Source organism: Eucalyptus grandis, chromosome 3, assembly GCF_016545825.1.
Source record: "Eucalyptus grandis isolate ANBG69807.140 chromosome 3, ASM1654582v1, whole genome shotgun sequence".
NCBI lineage: Eukaryota > Viridiplantae > Streptophyta > Magnoliopsida > Myrtales > Myrtaceae > Eucalyptus > Eucalyptus grandis.
Window position 1 is genome coordinate 10,224,364 of NC_052614.1, and position 17,289 is coordinate 10,241,652.

The 17,289-nt window shown below is 38.0% G+C and overlaps 2 protein-coding genes and 1 pseudogene across 2 annotated transcripts; all 3 read left to right on the top strand.

The window, feature by feature from the left end:
* The first annotated feature begins 1,315 nt into the window (after nucleotides 1-1,315).
* On the top strand, nucleotides 1,316-3,759 carry LOC104436484 (transmembrane protein 258). Its single transcript, XM_039308606.1, has 4 exons — nucleotides 1,316-1,424; nucleotides 1,568-1,668; nucleotides 2,984-3,062; nucleotides 3,405-3,759. Exons 1-4 carry the CDS (start codon nucleotides 1,422-1,424, stop codon nucleotides 3,450-3,452), a joined length of 231 nt encoding a protein of 76 aa, XP_039164540.1. The 5' UTR covers nucleotides 1,316-1,421; the 3' UTR covers nucleotides 3,453-3,759.
* A 7,970-nt stretch (nucleotides 3,760-11,729) lies between these two features.
* On the top strand, nucleotides 11,730-13,645 carry LOC120291158 (annotated as a pseudogene).
* On the top strand, nucleotides 12,920-13,645 carry LOC120291159 (probable polyamine oxidase 5). The gene has a single exon (XM_039308148.1). The coding sequence runs from the start codon at nucleotides 13,042-13,044 to the stop codon at nucleotides 13,606-13,608; it is 567 nt and encodes a 188-aa protein (XP_039164082.1). The 5' UTR covers nucleotides 12,920-13,041; the 3' UTR covers nucleotides 13,609-13,645.
* Nucleotides 13,646-17,289: the final 3,644 nt, after the last annotated feature.

Genomic DNA, 17,289 nt, shown 5'->3' on the forward strand with positions numbered 1-17,289 from the left:
AAATAGATTTGACGAAGAAATCAGAAGCTAAAATTTTTAACTTCTCAATTTCTATCAATTTATGTTCTAGAAATTTTGTCATCACCGAAATAAGTGAGGATTTATGTTTTGGGCCGCAAAGCCCACACTTATTTCTAACTCGCCCCTGTCTAGTATAATTTCCGAATTTTAGCTCAATGTGCAATATGATTCCTAAAATTTTACTTTATTCAATGTGATCTTTGAATTATAATCTAACATACAATGCGGTCCTAAGCTTTCAATATGTTCAATTAATCCATAAAATTTTAATGCACATTTAATTAGTCTTTGGACTATGTAAAAATATTCAATATTATCCCCAAACTTGAATTAATAATAATAATAATAAAACATTGGATCTTTTTATATAGTTTGGGGATTAAGTTAAACATGTACCAAGACTGCATCAAATAAATTAAACGTTTATAGACCACATTTTACATTGGGTTATAGTTCATAAATTACGTTGAACAAATTAATAGTTCAGAAACTACATTAAATAAAAATTAGCATAAAATAGGATTTCTTTTTAATGTCAATGAAATCTCATCATTTTGGATTGACAAAGATTAATGTCATCCATGAAATGTTTACCAAAAAAAAAAAAAAAAATCAAGATAAAAAAATGTTTGATGATAATATGCATAACTAAAGCAAAAGTTTTTTTTTTTTTTTTTTTTTTTTGTGATTGAGGATTCTGCCACATGCTCCCTATGCCCAAACGGGACCCTATCTATCTTGGGGAAGATTAGCACAGCAACTCACCACCATGGCCGCCCACTTAAATTGCTAGTAACGCAGGGTTTCAAACTCTCAACCTTAGCAATGAGGAAGGAACTCTCAACTAACTACGCTACTCATGAATGAGTATTAAAGCAAAAGTTTATAAACATACAATCGCGAAAAAAAAAAAAATTCTATGCTAAAAATTTTCTAGATTCTACTTGACATATATGCATAAATTTTATACAAGAAAATTAGATTTCTTAGGAATTTCTCTTTTAAAAAATTTACTTTTATAGGAGTAAAATTTGAAAAGAAAAAAAAAGGAGAAGGAAACGCAGTCCCTTTAATATATATGAGATTTCCACATAAAAAAATTAAAAATTGAGAAATGTTTAATTATGAAAAATAAAATTTAAATAGAAACACAAAAAAATTAACAAAGAAAAAAAGTAAATAAATGGAGTCGCCACTTTAAATTGTGATTAGAGGACCGACTGTAGAATTGTCTTTTTAGCGAAAATGGGAGCTTTTTAGCTGTATCGTAAATGGAAATATCTCCGCCTTAATAATAACAATGAGAATAATAATAATTATAATAAATCTCCTAACTCCTTCCAGTTCGAGGACCACGCTCTCTCTCCTTCATCAACAGCGGAGAAGCCACTTCCCTCGCCATGGTAAAGTCGATGAATCGGCCCTTCAACTCCATTCTCTTCAATTCCCACTTGAATCACCGTCATCCCCTCTTCCCGATTTCCCGGATTCATTTCTCCGTCCTTCGTTTTTCGTGACGTTTCTTCTTGTTGTTTATACAATGCAGGCTCCAAAAGGGATTGCCAGTCCAGTGCCGATCTCGTGGTACCCGACGCTGTCTGTGTTGATGCTCGCCATCGGACTCGTCATCACGGCTTCTTTCTTCATGTAAGCTCCCATCTGATCCCCATGCGCTTTCCCAAGAAAAGGGTTCTCCTTTTTTCTTTTTCTTTTTTGTTTCTTGGGCGTAATTGCGTTGAGCTCTTTGCTGTCCGGATCAAACGAAGGACATTTTTTTTATTTTTTTTATTTTTTATGAGTCGAGTGTTTTCTTGAGATGACGATGTTAATGATCAGATGATTGCATATTGTGCTGATGGAAGGCGATATGGGTTTTTTATATGACCCTTTTTGGGGTAGTAATTTTGATGCTCTAATTTGGGACATAGAATTGTAGGAAGAGGGGCTTTTTCATATGTGCATGTGAGCCACCATTTACTTGCACATATGAGGAAGTGGCACTTACTGTGCTTAATCCTCGATCTGATCGTCTCTCCGGGCAAGGGTCGATGATATTGCCCTCATCGGCTATTCTTCTTGAAGCTGTTTGATGACAGCATTGCCATTTAGGCATTCTCTGTGAAGAAAGGTCAATTGGAATCCTGTTGGTCTTCTACGGGTCAATTTAACTGCAGCTTTTAAGGATCGGTCAAATAATTACTAGTTTTGAGTTTGCAAAACATATTTATATTAATTCTATTGTTTAATTTGATAATAGTTACCTGATGCCTTCATCTTCCACATCTCCTGTCTTTGTTAGCAAGAGAATTCTTCAGAACTTATGCAAACATGGCTTGTTATTCCGAGCCTTGAGCATCACTATTGGGTAACTTTGGTGTGGTGTTATATTTCTTTTATTAGAAGGCATAGAAAGCCTTTTAGATGGTCATAGATATGAGTGCAGGGAAGTCCCTTAATATGGATTGAGCAGAAAGTGAGCAAACATATCCCATTCAGTTCCTTCATGGTAGTGGAGGCAAAATGGTATCTAGATATAGTTGTGAAAGGTCCCTTTATAAGAGCTGGTGCATATTTGGTGCAAAGCCTGGTTTTAGATTCCTATTTGTCCTCAGTTTAACAGTTATTTATTTATTTATTTATTTTACACATAGGCTTCAATTGAACTAGTCGTTGCAATTTTAATGGCATATGGTGTTGTTTTATTACCTCATGCACAAATCGAAGAATTCCATGATTACGATGATGGTCTGTCCTGCATAGTTCTTGCTGCGAAGCTGTTGCATTTTCTTTTTGGGTCTGGCTATCTCTTTGTTTTCCAACAGGAGTACACTGTAATTTGCTGAACTTCATGCCTAGGCATTTTATTGTTATTACAAGTTTCTAGTAATTGGATCGGTTTATGCTAGAAACTTTCATGTCATTAGTCAGTAGACAGTTGTAACATGCTTTCTTGTGTTTGAAGCTATGAAGCAACCTCTTCTAGGAGAAACCGTAGCCTAGCTAAGGAGCTTTTTACAGGAGCCGTGGCATCCATCTTCCTGGTATGTCACTTCATCTATTGTCTTAATAAATATGTTGCTTTTTCCGAATTGCATAAAATTTCTCATATTGTATCCTCAATTACACTCATAAGCTTCAGCTAATAACTCTAGATAGCCATTGTATTATCCTCTTCTGTGATCCTTGTGTCAGTGAATTCTCTTATTATACTCAAGTGAGCCATCTTTTTTTTGTTTCCCCTTTTAATTGGATTGGATGGTTAGGTAATTTGATTGCAAATCACAAAGACTGTCTAGTATGATAATCAGAGTAGAACATTGGAACTATTAGTGTCCAAATTCACATGAATTTATTGCTGATAGCATGTTTTTGCAATGGTGCAGGGTTTTGGGTCATTGTTCTTACTCCTCTCTTGTGGCATTTACGTCTAATACTACGCTCTGTAGCGTTTGCACAGCTTGCCTTCTGCACTAGATAGGTGATTTTCCCAAAGCGGACATAGCGTGATCTCATGGTTTGAAATGAGGAAGTTGCCATAGGAGAGGGAGAGCATACTTATGAATAATATCACTATATACTGGATGGCTGTTATCTTTGTTGTTTAAATGTACTTGGGTAAATTGCTTGGTCCTGTTAATATTTGGTGTGCAGCCTTCTTTACTTTTTAATCTGATATGAAAGTTTGCACGGAGTTTCTGATGATCTGATACCCTTAGCAGATGGTTTATTTGATTTTTCTGTTGTGGACATGAACTGGGACATGATCTGATATACAGAATGTAGAAGATGAGTAGTTGGTAGGATCCAAGTTAGCTGTGTTTGAGAAGCCTCTCACGTCTTTACTGTGCTCCAGTTCTTGGAAAACACCACTCATTTGCTTGCTGTAACATATGCTAAATCTCATCCTCAACGCACGGTGGGCCTGTTTGCGCACGTAGTCAGGGGATCAAAATGCCCATGAATCAGGATCACTTGCTGGTCTCCATGACGAACCGAGCACAAATGCAGCACACAGATCAAAAGCTTTTGAACTCGTTCCGTATTTTTTCATTCCCTCTGGAACATCTTGAAAGGTGGAATTTAGTTATAAGAAGAAATTAAAACGTGGAAATAATTTTTTTTTTTTTTTTAAAAAGGACCAACATCCTTAGCTAAGAAAAAGGGGAGGAAGAAAATTAGAACACAAGCTTTGGGCCGTTATCGGTCCAATTTGGCTTAAGCTAAGAACAACTCGAATACATGCATGAATGCCATCAAATAAAGGACCAAATATTTTTTAATTTTTTTAATCTTGACTATTAAGATTTTTTGTCAATAGGAACTAAAACAGGAAGACTAATTGAAACTATGAACCTCCCGTTTGAATCCTACAGTTTGTACAATCTTCATATTATGATGATCAATCATATTATAGGAGCTTAATCTATATTTCTTTCACGCTTCAACTATAGGAAACTTGTGCATTCTGCTAAGTTAGTAAAAGTGATAGATAATCGAAACCAAGATTTAAGAAAAACATTTTGAAATTTTATATATTACGTTGTAACAAAATTATTAACCTAAATGATCTTAACACAATATGTGGATTGTATTTACTGGCAAAGTTACACATAGAATGCATTTTTCAATAATAACCTTTTTGCTAATAATCTTCATTGACATAGGAAGATGTTCGGAAAAAAAAATTTGAAAAGGGAAGTGTGAAAAAAAAAAGAATAAGAAAGAGAAATAGCAATCAAAGTCAATTTTGAGTATTTGGGTTGGACTTAAGATACAATTGCAATACTATTGTGATTTAACATTCTTAAAGAAATAAAACAAATACTAATTTAAGAACAAGGTTGACTTGAGTTCACAATCGATGTAGTAATGATAAATTCCTTATGCCATTTTTATATATAGATAACTTTATGGTTCTGGATATAATTAAAAATATATATTTGAGCAAAAAAGTAGACTGAAGAACTTATGACATCATACCAAATTGTAGCTTCTTCAAATGAGCAAGGAAGGAAGGAAATCCCCGTTGTTAGCCATAACCTACAAAACTTTGAATACCAGATAAAAACTATACATTAGGAAACACGGTAGAGAAGCTGCTGAAAATTTTACCATTAATTGGATTAATGTAGGAGACATTCGTAAAAATTAAACAAGAAACGGAAATTGAGCTATACAATTTAATAGAACCAAGGAGCTCCACAAAATTGCTGATTTTATATAATCTGCACAACTGTATGGAAACTCTATTCTGTTTATTCTCAAATGTGGCTCGATACATCAGCTTTGTACGGATTTTAGAGAAGCCGACATCATTTCCTCGAAAAAGGACAGGTCATTTCCTCTCTATTTCTGGATTTTCTTCTTGTTCTTTTTTTTTTTTTTCATACCCAAAGGTAGGTGAGAAACTGAGGTGCAATTTAATTGGGGGCATGGACGTTTGATACATTGATTGACACCTGGGCACATCGGGGTTTTTGGTCATGTAACGTTTCTCCGTCTGGAATTTGTCCATTTAATAGCTTTTTTTTAACTTTTTCCCTAATCTTGTTTAGATTTCCTTTTCTTTTTATTTTTAAATTTACCCTCCGTAGCCAATCATATTCGATTGAGGCTGGGAATGATCCAGCAGTGATGTAGACAACACGATGGACCAATCGACCAAAGTTGGGCCCACGGACATTATTGTGGGCCCAGTCGATTTTGGTTGGGTCCATGGTCGGTTTTTTTTCGCAAAAGTCGGAAGTTAATGACGTTATCGCTTTCCATATCTAATCGAGCAGAAAATTTTGAGCCGTTCAAGGTTCGGGCAAACGAGGTATTGCTAGTCTTTTGAGGGTTCGTTGCAAATTGCCCCCACCGACGTTTCTTGGATTTTGGAATCCCATTGCACCGTCTCCCGCGGCGTCGGCTCCAACTAAATTTTGCTAAGAACTTCGACCAAATGATAACACGCGATTAATTATTTTTGGTAAATTCATCATACACATGTATATGTATGTATATATTGCATGTGAGAGCATATGTCTAAGGTTCTCGCGAGAATTTGATTGGAATCGATGTCAAATGGGTGTTGATTGTAGTTTTGAATTATATAGTAGGCCATATACATTTTCTAATGAACATAAATTATTTATGATCAACTTGCCTTTCATAACTAGTCACTTTGCCGCATATATTTTAAAAAAAAAAAATGGCTGGAGTTAGTCTCGAGAGGCGCATGGCCACTAATTTGAAAAACTCAGGGCAAATTGCAAAAATTGACATGTCAAGAATAGTCTTAAAACTTCTTCTTTTTTTGGTGGGGGAGGAGGGGCGAGGGGTTGTAATTCTTCTTTACGTTAACTATGGTCGTAAGGATCTAGAACAAGATCCAATCTAAATTTCTTATTTGACGTTTCATATCGTTGTCCAAAGTAGAAAAAAGAAGAGGACAAGGGGAAAAAGGGGGGGGTTTATTTTCCATCATCCACAGACCCACTAACTATTATTCATAAGACAATCATCATTTAATCCAAGAGTTCACGACATTCTTACATTGAATGAGTTTATACTTATTCCCAATTTGATAGCATAAAATCAGTTATATGTAAATCTCTAAGAAATGAAAAATATCAACCATTTTAATATGGTGCATATTATTAGAAAATGAAAAAAATTCCAAGATGTCACATTTGCATTGGTCAGAATTTTCAACAAACATTGATACACATTGGTAATGTGCCATCAATTAACCATAGGCTCTAATACTGTTTGTTAGGAGCTCACATCAGAAGCCTAGTACCTTCATCAAGGTGAGACCACCCGGCAAGAGCACAAGTTCGAGTCCATCAACAAATCCAATTAAACTCATTTTCACGTAAAAATTTAAACCAATGAGTACTAGGGCATATTAGCTACCCCACCAAACCGATTCTTAGATTTGAGACTATTTTCTAAACAATCACTCTCTCTCACGCAAGCTCAGTGATAGGTCTGCTCACCTTTAATTTAGATATCATTTTGCATTAACATATTTCAACTTGAATCTCTAATACCACTTACTTTCATCCTCAATCCCTTTTGCCAAATCAAACCATGAAAGTTGTCATCAAGATTGCAATGCTCCACAACAACATCCACTTTCACCCTCGGTCTTTCTACTAGACCGACCACAAAGGCTGCCTCAAAATTGGGCTGATTTACCAAACACCAATACACATTGAGAGTAGCCTACCAATGGACTTCAACTCTAAAACCATATGTTGGGAGTGTTGGGAGTGTGCAATAGAATCCCATTATTGCCAGGGGAGAACCCAAGTTCAAGTTCACTAATATATCTAGTTGGAAGTATCTTCACTTAAAATTTTAAATCAATATTATGAGTCAACTATGATATATTAATTGTTTCGCTCCACATCAATTCTTCGATGTGGGACTTTTCTAACACAATTCACACGTGCAACTTAATAATCTCCTTTTTAGGTGTGAGCTCATTGTTAGGTTTGCATCCCTTAACTCGTATCTTTATGCAACAACTTATCTCAAGTTGAATCTCTAACACCTACCATCATCTCAACTTATCTCTAATGGATGAAGATCCATTGTCTCTTTTTCTATATTGAACTATGAAGGTTGTCATCAAGGTTGCATTGCTATGCTACATCCCACATATCCAAAAGTTGCATTGGTCACAAGATTTCGTGTTTAAATATTCACCAAACATCGGAATAGATTGGGAGCCCACCAATCTACCATCGAATCTAATACTAATTATTGAGAGCATGCAATAGAAGTCTAATACCTTCAGTTAGGGGATCGCCAAGGATGAGTCCAAGTTCGAGACAAGTCAATAAATCAAATTCAACCCATATGTGACATAAAAGCTTAAACTAATGAATTACAAGTAAACTATAATATATTAATTGCTTCATACCAAGCTCATTTTTTGATATAGAACTCTTTTAACACAACTCACCCATGCAACTCAACAAGAATTGTAGCAGAAGCCCACATTACCTTCACTTGGGTAGATCACTAAGAGGGATCCCAAGTCTGAACTCATCAACATATCTAATTGGATTTGCTTTTACTTAAAGGCTTAAACTGATGAGTCATAAGGCAACTAGAATTAACTACTCCATACCACATTGATTATCCGAAGTAAAACTTTTTTCAATATAGCTCACACATATATCTCAACTTACAAACAATGCTTACTCATGCTAAATCATAACGAATGAATTCCAAACACACTTTTACAAGTGAGGATGTAGACTACCGAACAAAGAGATTAGAGTCTAGCGCAATCTCATTTGACCTCAACTCTCATAATCAAGGGTAACGCAACACCTTGATGAAGATCATCCTAGCAACTTCGTAACTCGGAATATATTTTGAGCCAAGAAATTAAGTAATGCCTCCAGCTTGTATGCAAGTTCAAGATAATATTTTTTGCCAAAAAATAATTCAAAGACATATAGTTAGTGGCTCGAGAACTTTCATGTATTTTGTACTCCTGGCTTAATGTAAAATACCGGCCTTAAAATCCTGTTTCCCCCTGATTTACTCCACGCAAGTCAATCCTAGAGAAAGAGAAAGAGAGAGAGAGAGAGAGAGAGAGAGAGAGAGAGCTTTTGGGTAACAAATTGGAATTTTGTTACGGAAAAAAGGGCGGTCAAATTGCAAATCTGGGTAAAAAGGAAAGCAATGAAAACAAGTGTCACGTTCTGCATGGCCAGCATTGATTTGCTCTCAGCAAAGCAATCCTCGCATAATTAGACCATATGATGAAAAGTGGATCCCAACACAAATTATATCAAATGATATCCACCTACGGCTTGCTTTTTCTCCTTTCCCATCCCATCCCATCATTCTCTTATCAATCTCCCTCACTATATTATGACAAAGACCCAACAAGCAAAAAAAAAAAAAAGTTTCTTTTCTTGATTTTAATTCCATATTTTTCGGATTTTGTAGTCATTACTTTTCTTGTATTTTTAAATTACTAGAAGCTATATAAGTTTCATCTAGACACATCTAGCAATAACAGAGTAAATTATTCACAAAAAGGAAAGAAAATAAAAATGACACCCTTTATGTGCGGATGGTTGGGTGTTGCTCAAGGTGAGCTTGTCACGAGAGACGATGAGGAGGAAGCAAGGAACTCAAGGATTTGAACTTGTCTCTTATTACAAGAACAATGTGCATTCATTAACTAATTGATTCAATTGAAAAAGGGATTATATAGTAAACCTAAGCATGCCTATGGAACTACATTGTCCACCTATAGTTTGAAAGATCGATCGCGATTATCAATGTGCCAATCATTTAATAAGTCCTTCAACTCTGGTCAATTATGACCTCCTAATAGGTTATTTATTAAGCCCATGCTGATCTTCATGCATTAACATGATGCGGATTTCCTAACTAGACAATTAGGTTTAGGAGTGGGAATTAAAGCGCGTAGGAGTTGACTTGTTTTCACCAATATAAATATATCATCACGTGAAATTTTAAGTTTTCTAGAACTTTCTCGCTGTCTCCGGTAATGATTCAATACCACGCTATTCGATACATTAAATGTCTGCACATTAAGCCGGAAAATACAGTAAACAAAGTTCATTGTACGAAATTTTTGCAAAAACATGATATTGTTCAATCAAGGAGTATTTAAACTCTAGATGTCATTGATATTGCAAATCTTAGGTGAACCGATATACTAAATTAAAGAACCTATGATGCTTAACGGAAGACAATTAACACTATTAGGGCTAGCAATTTCCCATCCTCCACGAATGAGCATTCTTCATTAATCTATTTATTGTGATCTCTAGGTTGAGAATTTTTAGTTGAGTACACTCGAGATTCAGAATATACTTTGATCAAACATATCACTTGGAATCATCGATTTTGTGGTCACCTAATATATCGCACCATTTTTAAGCTAGAAAAAGTGAGTGTTAAGGAGCTAATTTATCTTTTGCGAAGTGTCGTGATTAATAACTTTGATAGGAACTTTACTTCTTCCTTTTTCCTCCGGATCTAGACATAATTTAGCTCAAACTGAAGTGTCCATGTCTATCTCTTGAACTTTAAATCCTTCCATTTCCCCTACTAAGATCCTAATTGATGCTTTGGGTAAAAGAGATAGCGAAGTTTTCTCTTTTGTTCAATTACACCCGGTCAGAAACACCTAAACTTCTGTAACTAAATCTGGTCCAAATCTGCACTGCCTTTTAAGAAGATATCCTTAGATGAAGGTTATCTTGGCATTGGATATCTTTATATAAAATTATTTTCATAGATCCTTGTTTAAAGCTATTCAAAAAAATTTGAGCTTGACATGGTTTGCTCATATCATTAAACTAGAATATATTAGACATGGGTCATAGTAATAAACACTCTCTCTCGGTGCCTATCTCCATCAGATATCATGACCACCTTTATCTCACATCACAATCTGCATTACCAACTAAACCTGTTGGTGGGTAGCTCAAAAAACATTTTTCTATTTTTTATATTCCATATTCGTTGGGGCCAATTTTTTTTTTCTTTGGTATAAATAGGAAAATCTAAAGCTGCTTATGAATGAAGGAGGAAAGGGAAAAAAAAATGATTTCCTATGTTTGGCCCATGATTCCTGTCCTTGATCTCAGCTACTTTGCCCAATGTTGGCAAATTAACATGTAAACAAATGATGTAACGCATATATGAAATTAATGATTTATCGCGACCGAGTTTTTACATGCAACATGAAATCTAACTGTCAATTTAGTGAAAACACACACAGGTTGTGGTCTGTGGCATATATAAGGAAAATAAAAGACCAATTTTTACAACAGCGGATAAAGAAGTGAGGCTTTTTCGGTGGTTGAGTCTTTACTAGGTTTCAATCAATCATTTGAAAGCATGAGAGGAATTTAAAAGGGAAAATGTCGCACCAGCAATCTTGTCCCGTGAAGGGGAATTCTGAAAATCTTCTGGCAAGCAGCGTTTTGAAGTGATATCTAAAAGCAAGTTCATGAAGTTAGGGGTGGAGTTCAACAAGGACTGATACACAACAGGACTGGAGTACCTACGGTGGTGTATGTACTATGGTGCCGTCAGCCATAAGAAGCATTAAATTGCTGCTCCTTCCGTCGCCTTGTTTCAAACAAATTTCCCAAATAAAGAAAAAAGGAAGAAAGAAAGAAAGAAAAAGTGGAGTCGAAGGATGAAAGTGGTAAGCAAAGCAGCTCCATTTTAGGTGATGGTTCCTTGGGCTGATCAGGACCATTGACTGATCACAGGGTGGGCCGTCGTTAACCAGTTTTACATGTGAGAGGTTGGTGAAAGGCACTATCAACCTTATAAATGTCCCCTGGCCATCCCCAAGCAGTTCTTTGAGCCCCTAGTTGACTGACTCTGACATTACATTCAACAACAGTAAGTTAAAAAAAGAATAAAGAAAGAGCACCCCAAGAATCAAGAAGCTTCGTCGGGCGAGTAAACTATAGGGGACTGTCATGAATGGACGGGTGTGTGTGGTGAAATGGGGTTTTAACAAATACGAGGGGTGCGTGCGTTTGTGTGTGGTGATTGCGAGGGGGAAGAGAGGGATTTTAATAGACTTATCTTTTAGGGTATGCGTGAAAACGCTATGTGGTAGAGCTTCAATAAAAGTAAAGGCCTGTCTTCATTAGACCAATAAACAAATACTGTGAGAAAGGGACTTGGCTCAACTCAAGAAGCCAACGCTCAACGCTCTTACACTCGCACCATACCCTCGTTATAAATCCCTCTCATCAGTAACTTACAGTTCCACCTCTTCACTTCACTTCGTGCATAAACCTCTTTTTTCTTTCTTTGCTTGTTTGGAGGTGTTGCCGAAGCTGGAACCTGTCAGTTCATCAGGTAGAAGGCGTGAAAAGCTTTCAAAAATGGGGGCTAAGAAACCTAGAGTAGTGATAATTGGGGCAGGAATGGCTGGCCTTACAGCTGCTCACAGGCTCTACACTTGCGCAGGCTCGAGGGACTTGTTTGAGCTGTGTGTAGTTGAAGGAGGTACAAGGATTGGTGGGAGGATTAACACCTCTGAGTTTGGTGGTGACCGTATTGAGATGGGTGCTACTTGGATTCATGGTATTGGAGGCAGCCCAATTCACCAGATTGCCCAGCAAATCCATGCCCTGCACTCTGACCAGCCATGGGAGTGCATGGATGGGTTCTTGGATTTGTCCAAGACTCAGGCTGAGGGTGGGCTTGAGGTGAGTCCTTGTGTTGTTGAGCCAATCTCGACCCTCTTTAAATTGCTCATGGATTTTGCACAAGGGAAGCTTCTTGAAGATGGAGCAAGCAGTGAGGAGAGAGAGCTCCACAATCTTGCAGCTGAGGCTTTCAGGGTCTGCAAGAGCAACAATGGTGGGAAGGTCCTCAGCATCGGGTCTTTCCTGAGGCAAGGGCTTGAGACTTACAGGGAGGTGGTCAAGGACCAGGACAAGGAGGTCCAGGGGGGCCGTGGGAATTGGAGGAGGAGGTCACTCGAGGAGGCCATTTTCGCAATGCATGAGAACACCCAGAGGACGTACACATCGGCAGGCGACCTCGAGACGCTGGACTACAGTGCAGAGAGCGAGTACAGGATGTTTCCTGGTGAGGAAATCACCATAGCCAGAGGCTATTCCAGCATCATTGAGTCGCTGGCCTCGGTGCTTCCAGATGGCCTAATCCAAGTGGGCAGGAAGGTTAGGAGGATTGAGTGGCATCCTGAGGTTCATCAGGGCATGATCTTGGGAAATGGCCATTCCAATGATAGGCCTGTGAAGCTGCATTTTGTGATGGTTCTGTTATGTCAGCCAATCATGTGATCGTCACGGTCTCACTAGGAGTGCTCAAAGCCGGAGTTAGTGAGGATTCAGGTTTGTTCAGTCCTCCTTGCCCACTTTCAAGACTCAGGCCATATCAAGACTTGGTTTTGGTGTGGTGAACAAGTTGTTTCTGCAGCTTGACCCGGCCCATGACCCAAAAGGCAAGAGTTTTGACAATTTCCCAGTGTTGCAAATGGCTTTTCATCGATCGGACTCGGAGGTGAGGCACGAGGAGATACCATGGTGGATGAGGAGGACGGCATCTTTATGCCCTATTTATCACAATTCAGATGTCCTACTATCTTGGTTTGCAGGGGAAGAAGCTCTTCAGCTTGAAACACTTACTGATGAGGAAATTATTGCGGGCATTTCAAGTACAGTTAATTGCTTATTGTCGCAGCCTGAAGAACCCCAGGTCAAGTCCGGTACACCAGAATTGTGCAATGGCAATGTAAAATCTGCGCACAGATTCGTTGGAAGTGATGTGAAGTTCAAGAAAGTGTTGAAGAGCAGATGGGGCACCGATCCCCTGTTCTTGGGATCGTATAGCTATGTAGCTGTCGGTTCAAGCGGTGATGATTTGGACACGATGGCCGAGCCATTGCCGCGGGAAAGTCACGAAATCAGCACGTCTCCAGAACTGCAAATTCTCTTTGCAGGAGAGGGAACGCATAGAACACACTATTCTACTACTCACGGTGCTTATTTTAGTGGAATTAGAGAAGCCGATAGGCTTCTTCAGCATTATGACTCTGTTTGAATATTATATCAATTAGAGGCAATCCTGCTCTTTTTCATTTTTTTCCTCTTTCAAATTTGCTTATTGTTCTGATATCTTTCTTGATCTTCGTATTGGAACACCTGTCTCTCTCTCCTTTTATAAAAGTAGGCAAAAATTGAGAGGAGCGGGAGGAAAGAAAAAAAATAGGGAAGGTTGAGAGAGAGTGAGAGAAGATGGGGACATTTTTAGATGTACCGCGTGAATTAAAGAAGCTTCTTTCCAATTTTTTATTTCTAGTTTACTTTTTCTGCTCTCTTTTCTGTTTGATATCATGATCTCCAAAGCTAAACCAATCGGGGATTATGATTCTTTAGCTACTCAACAATTAGAAAGTAAAAAAAATAAGAAAAGCTTTGTATTGTATCTCTCTCTCTCTCTCTGGGGCTTTTGTTTTGGTGATGCATAGTGGACAGGATCCTGTAAACCCGGCTTTTTCCAGCTTGCAACATGTCCATCAGTTTCCTGCAATTTGGCTTGTTTCTCTGTCCATGATTTAGTGTTCAGTTCTCGAGATACAAACAAAACTCTCATCGCTCTCCTAATTCAATTTCTGAGTAAGACCCTTAAAGACACTTGGGACAATGAGCGAGCTGGCCCCAGTTGCACGTAAATCCCTAGAGAATGTGCCTAGCAAAAAGTTACTGAAAGTTCAAAAGGAGAAGAAAAAAAAGGAAAGGAAATGATAACGAGAAGGAATCCCAAGAAGAAGGATAGAGCCATCAATCTGGCACACTTCCTCAATGTCCCTCGTTAGCAATGAGACACAAAACAGAACGCAGAGATCAGTAAATAGCCATCCGATTGCTCTGACCACTGGTGAAGCACCATTGGGTGCGCGGTATGTAATCATTATTGGACTGACCTGTCAAGTTTGAGATGTAAATACATAACGTAACTATTATGTGTAAGATATGTCTCTGATCTCACAACATCTACCCTTGAACTATCATACTACTAGGTAAGTCTTGTGCGATCTCAAAATAGTACAAACACCTTTTCAGAGTTGCGACCAGAGTGACCAATATTTTGTTGGCGACAGATCCGAGTGGGGGCAGTCTACACTCACAATGAGACAGCTCTTTGCTGAGAAGACAACCCCCAATTGGCCTACCCACTCGGTAACACTACATTTCACCTCAAAAGCAAAACTCAATACTAATGGTGGAGACAGAAAATGACTGTCCATAGACAACAATATCAGACCCAAATATCCACCAAGGTGTTCTTGTCTTGGCACATCTGATGCGATCTCCAGATCAGGTCTCACTGCTATTAAGCCAGCAGCAAATTTCTTAATCAAAGATTTGTCACTATCTGCCTGCTAGGGGGCCCCACAAACCTTCATAATTGATTTCTCCCCCATTTCCCACCTCCATTTTATTTACCTCTTATTTTCTGATTTGGCATCGCCTCTCCTACAACAAAAGCCACATGTATTCATCAAGAAAACAAAATGAAGGAAAGAACTCATGATTTAGTTCGTGCGACTAAAGTGCTAAGGGAATCTAAAATCTGATGAAGCTCCATTTTCTTAAATAGTTTATGAAGGGGTATAAGAAGATTTTTGCTGGGAGGTCCTGATCGGTCAAATCGACGGGAGCTATACGTGGAGACATCCCTCTATTATTGTTGAGATTGCTACTTTGCCAGGTCTCTCCCCAGCAAAACTGGAGTGGCCCACCTGCTGTCTCTTTTTTTGCCTCTTGTGGGCTTCAATCACTCTTTGATGATTGTGCATATCGCAGAACCAATCTGTCACCATGTCCTTGTCTGATTCATCTATTTATCATAAACAAACAAATGAGAATCTCTATAACTATACTACCCCCGTAGAAACCCCACCCCCACCTCCCACCTAATGGCTCCCTCGTCCCTTTTGATTACTTTTTCCTTGGCCCTCCTTTTGGTTATAATCATGATCATCATGAAGGAGAGTGCACCATTAACATATTTAGACGTTTTTAATGTCTCCAGGCTAGGTCCTTGTATTGGTCATTGAATGCAGGTCTGTTCCTTTTTTAGCTTTGAGCTTTAGGTATGGACCATTCATTTGACAACTTGTGCATAGCGGATGGCCACAAGTCCAGGATGTTACCTATCATCCCTTAATGTTTTGCTCAGTTTGGGCGTCCTCTTCAAAATCCTCACATATTGCTACAGATTTTCCAATTTGAGGGCCTAAACTGGGAAACCCGCATGTACGTAGAAACGTTTCAAATTGACAGATTTAATAATCATTGAATGGAGGATGTAAGGTCGATTGGGGAAAGGGAAAGGGAAAGTAGATGAAAACGACGTGATTTGGGATAATTAAGTGAATTTCAGGTCAACTGAGTAACATGGGTTTTGGAATTATTAAGTGAATATTAGGTCAGCTGATTAAGCTGCACTACCCATTTTGAGTTTTCTTAGCCATATTGTTTTTTTTTTACGTTTCCTCAACCTATATCTTCCACTGTTATTATTCTTAATTAAAGATTACAAAGTGTGTGGTAGGACCCTTTTGATCCCCTTTGATGAAGCAAGTTGTGCCAATTATTAGAGGTAAGCAGCTATAACTGTTTGTACGACTTGAACTGTTTATCATACTTTCAGTTTGTTCAGTTGAATCATTAAGACCATTTGATATGATCTCAATGCAAACGTATCTTTGCCTTGAAGGATGCCATGTTCCTCTAGTCTAATGACCCAAGCAAGCTTTGCTTTTGCACAAAATCTTTGATCATAAGAATCACGATGTGTTTGAAACTTTGAGGAGCACCTTTATCCTTTCTTAAATTGGAATAAGATTTTCCCCATCTTGTGAGAACTGACAATGTCAAAGATGAAGACGACCGATTTAATAAGTTATCGCTTGGTATCTTTAAGGTTGCTTTATGAAGGTTTTTGATGATGATCCAAGACCCTTTAACCAAAAAGAAGACATTGGTGCGCGTGTCTCAAAATCTGTGTTGAAAGAATCTAGGGGTATAGTATAGGACCCTTTTAGGTTGCCCAGCCCTGAGATCTTATAATTAAGGTTCATGGTCCATGATAAGATCTCCAACTTATAAATAATATAGGTCTTATTAAAGAGTGTTTTCAGAGTGCGAAGTAAACGTATCTAATCAATATTTCAATATTCAAAAACATTGATTTCACGTAACAGGAGGAAAACAGTGCATTAAGAATTGTAAAAGTTTCTCATTTGATTGCTTAACATATCTACTGTTGACTCCTTTATTGTTGATTGACAGAAGCAAATCTTTCTTGAGGATTCTGTTCCAAAGCTATAATGCAGAAGCACTTTCAAGAATGGTCCAGCATCTCGAGACCCTTCACCTTCAACCTAAGAGCTACAAAAGGGACAGTTCTAACTCATTGAATGGAAGGGGGTAACCAAAAACTGAGGATGACTGAGCTTATTGAAAGTTCCAGGCCATAATGCAGAAGCACTTTCTGTATGGCTATACAGAAAGGCAATGAAACCACTTGATAAACAAGTATGGAGTCCAGCAGAAATGGGTACCTAAATCTAGAGTGCTTGTGTGTGTGTTTGGTGGGGCATTAACCATCAAAGCAATGCATGCATTTTTTTAATTAATGCTACTGAGGGCTGTAATCGGTGCCACAGTTTAATTGACCGCTAAAACTTCCTTAACTGATATGCACGGTGTTCAC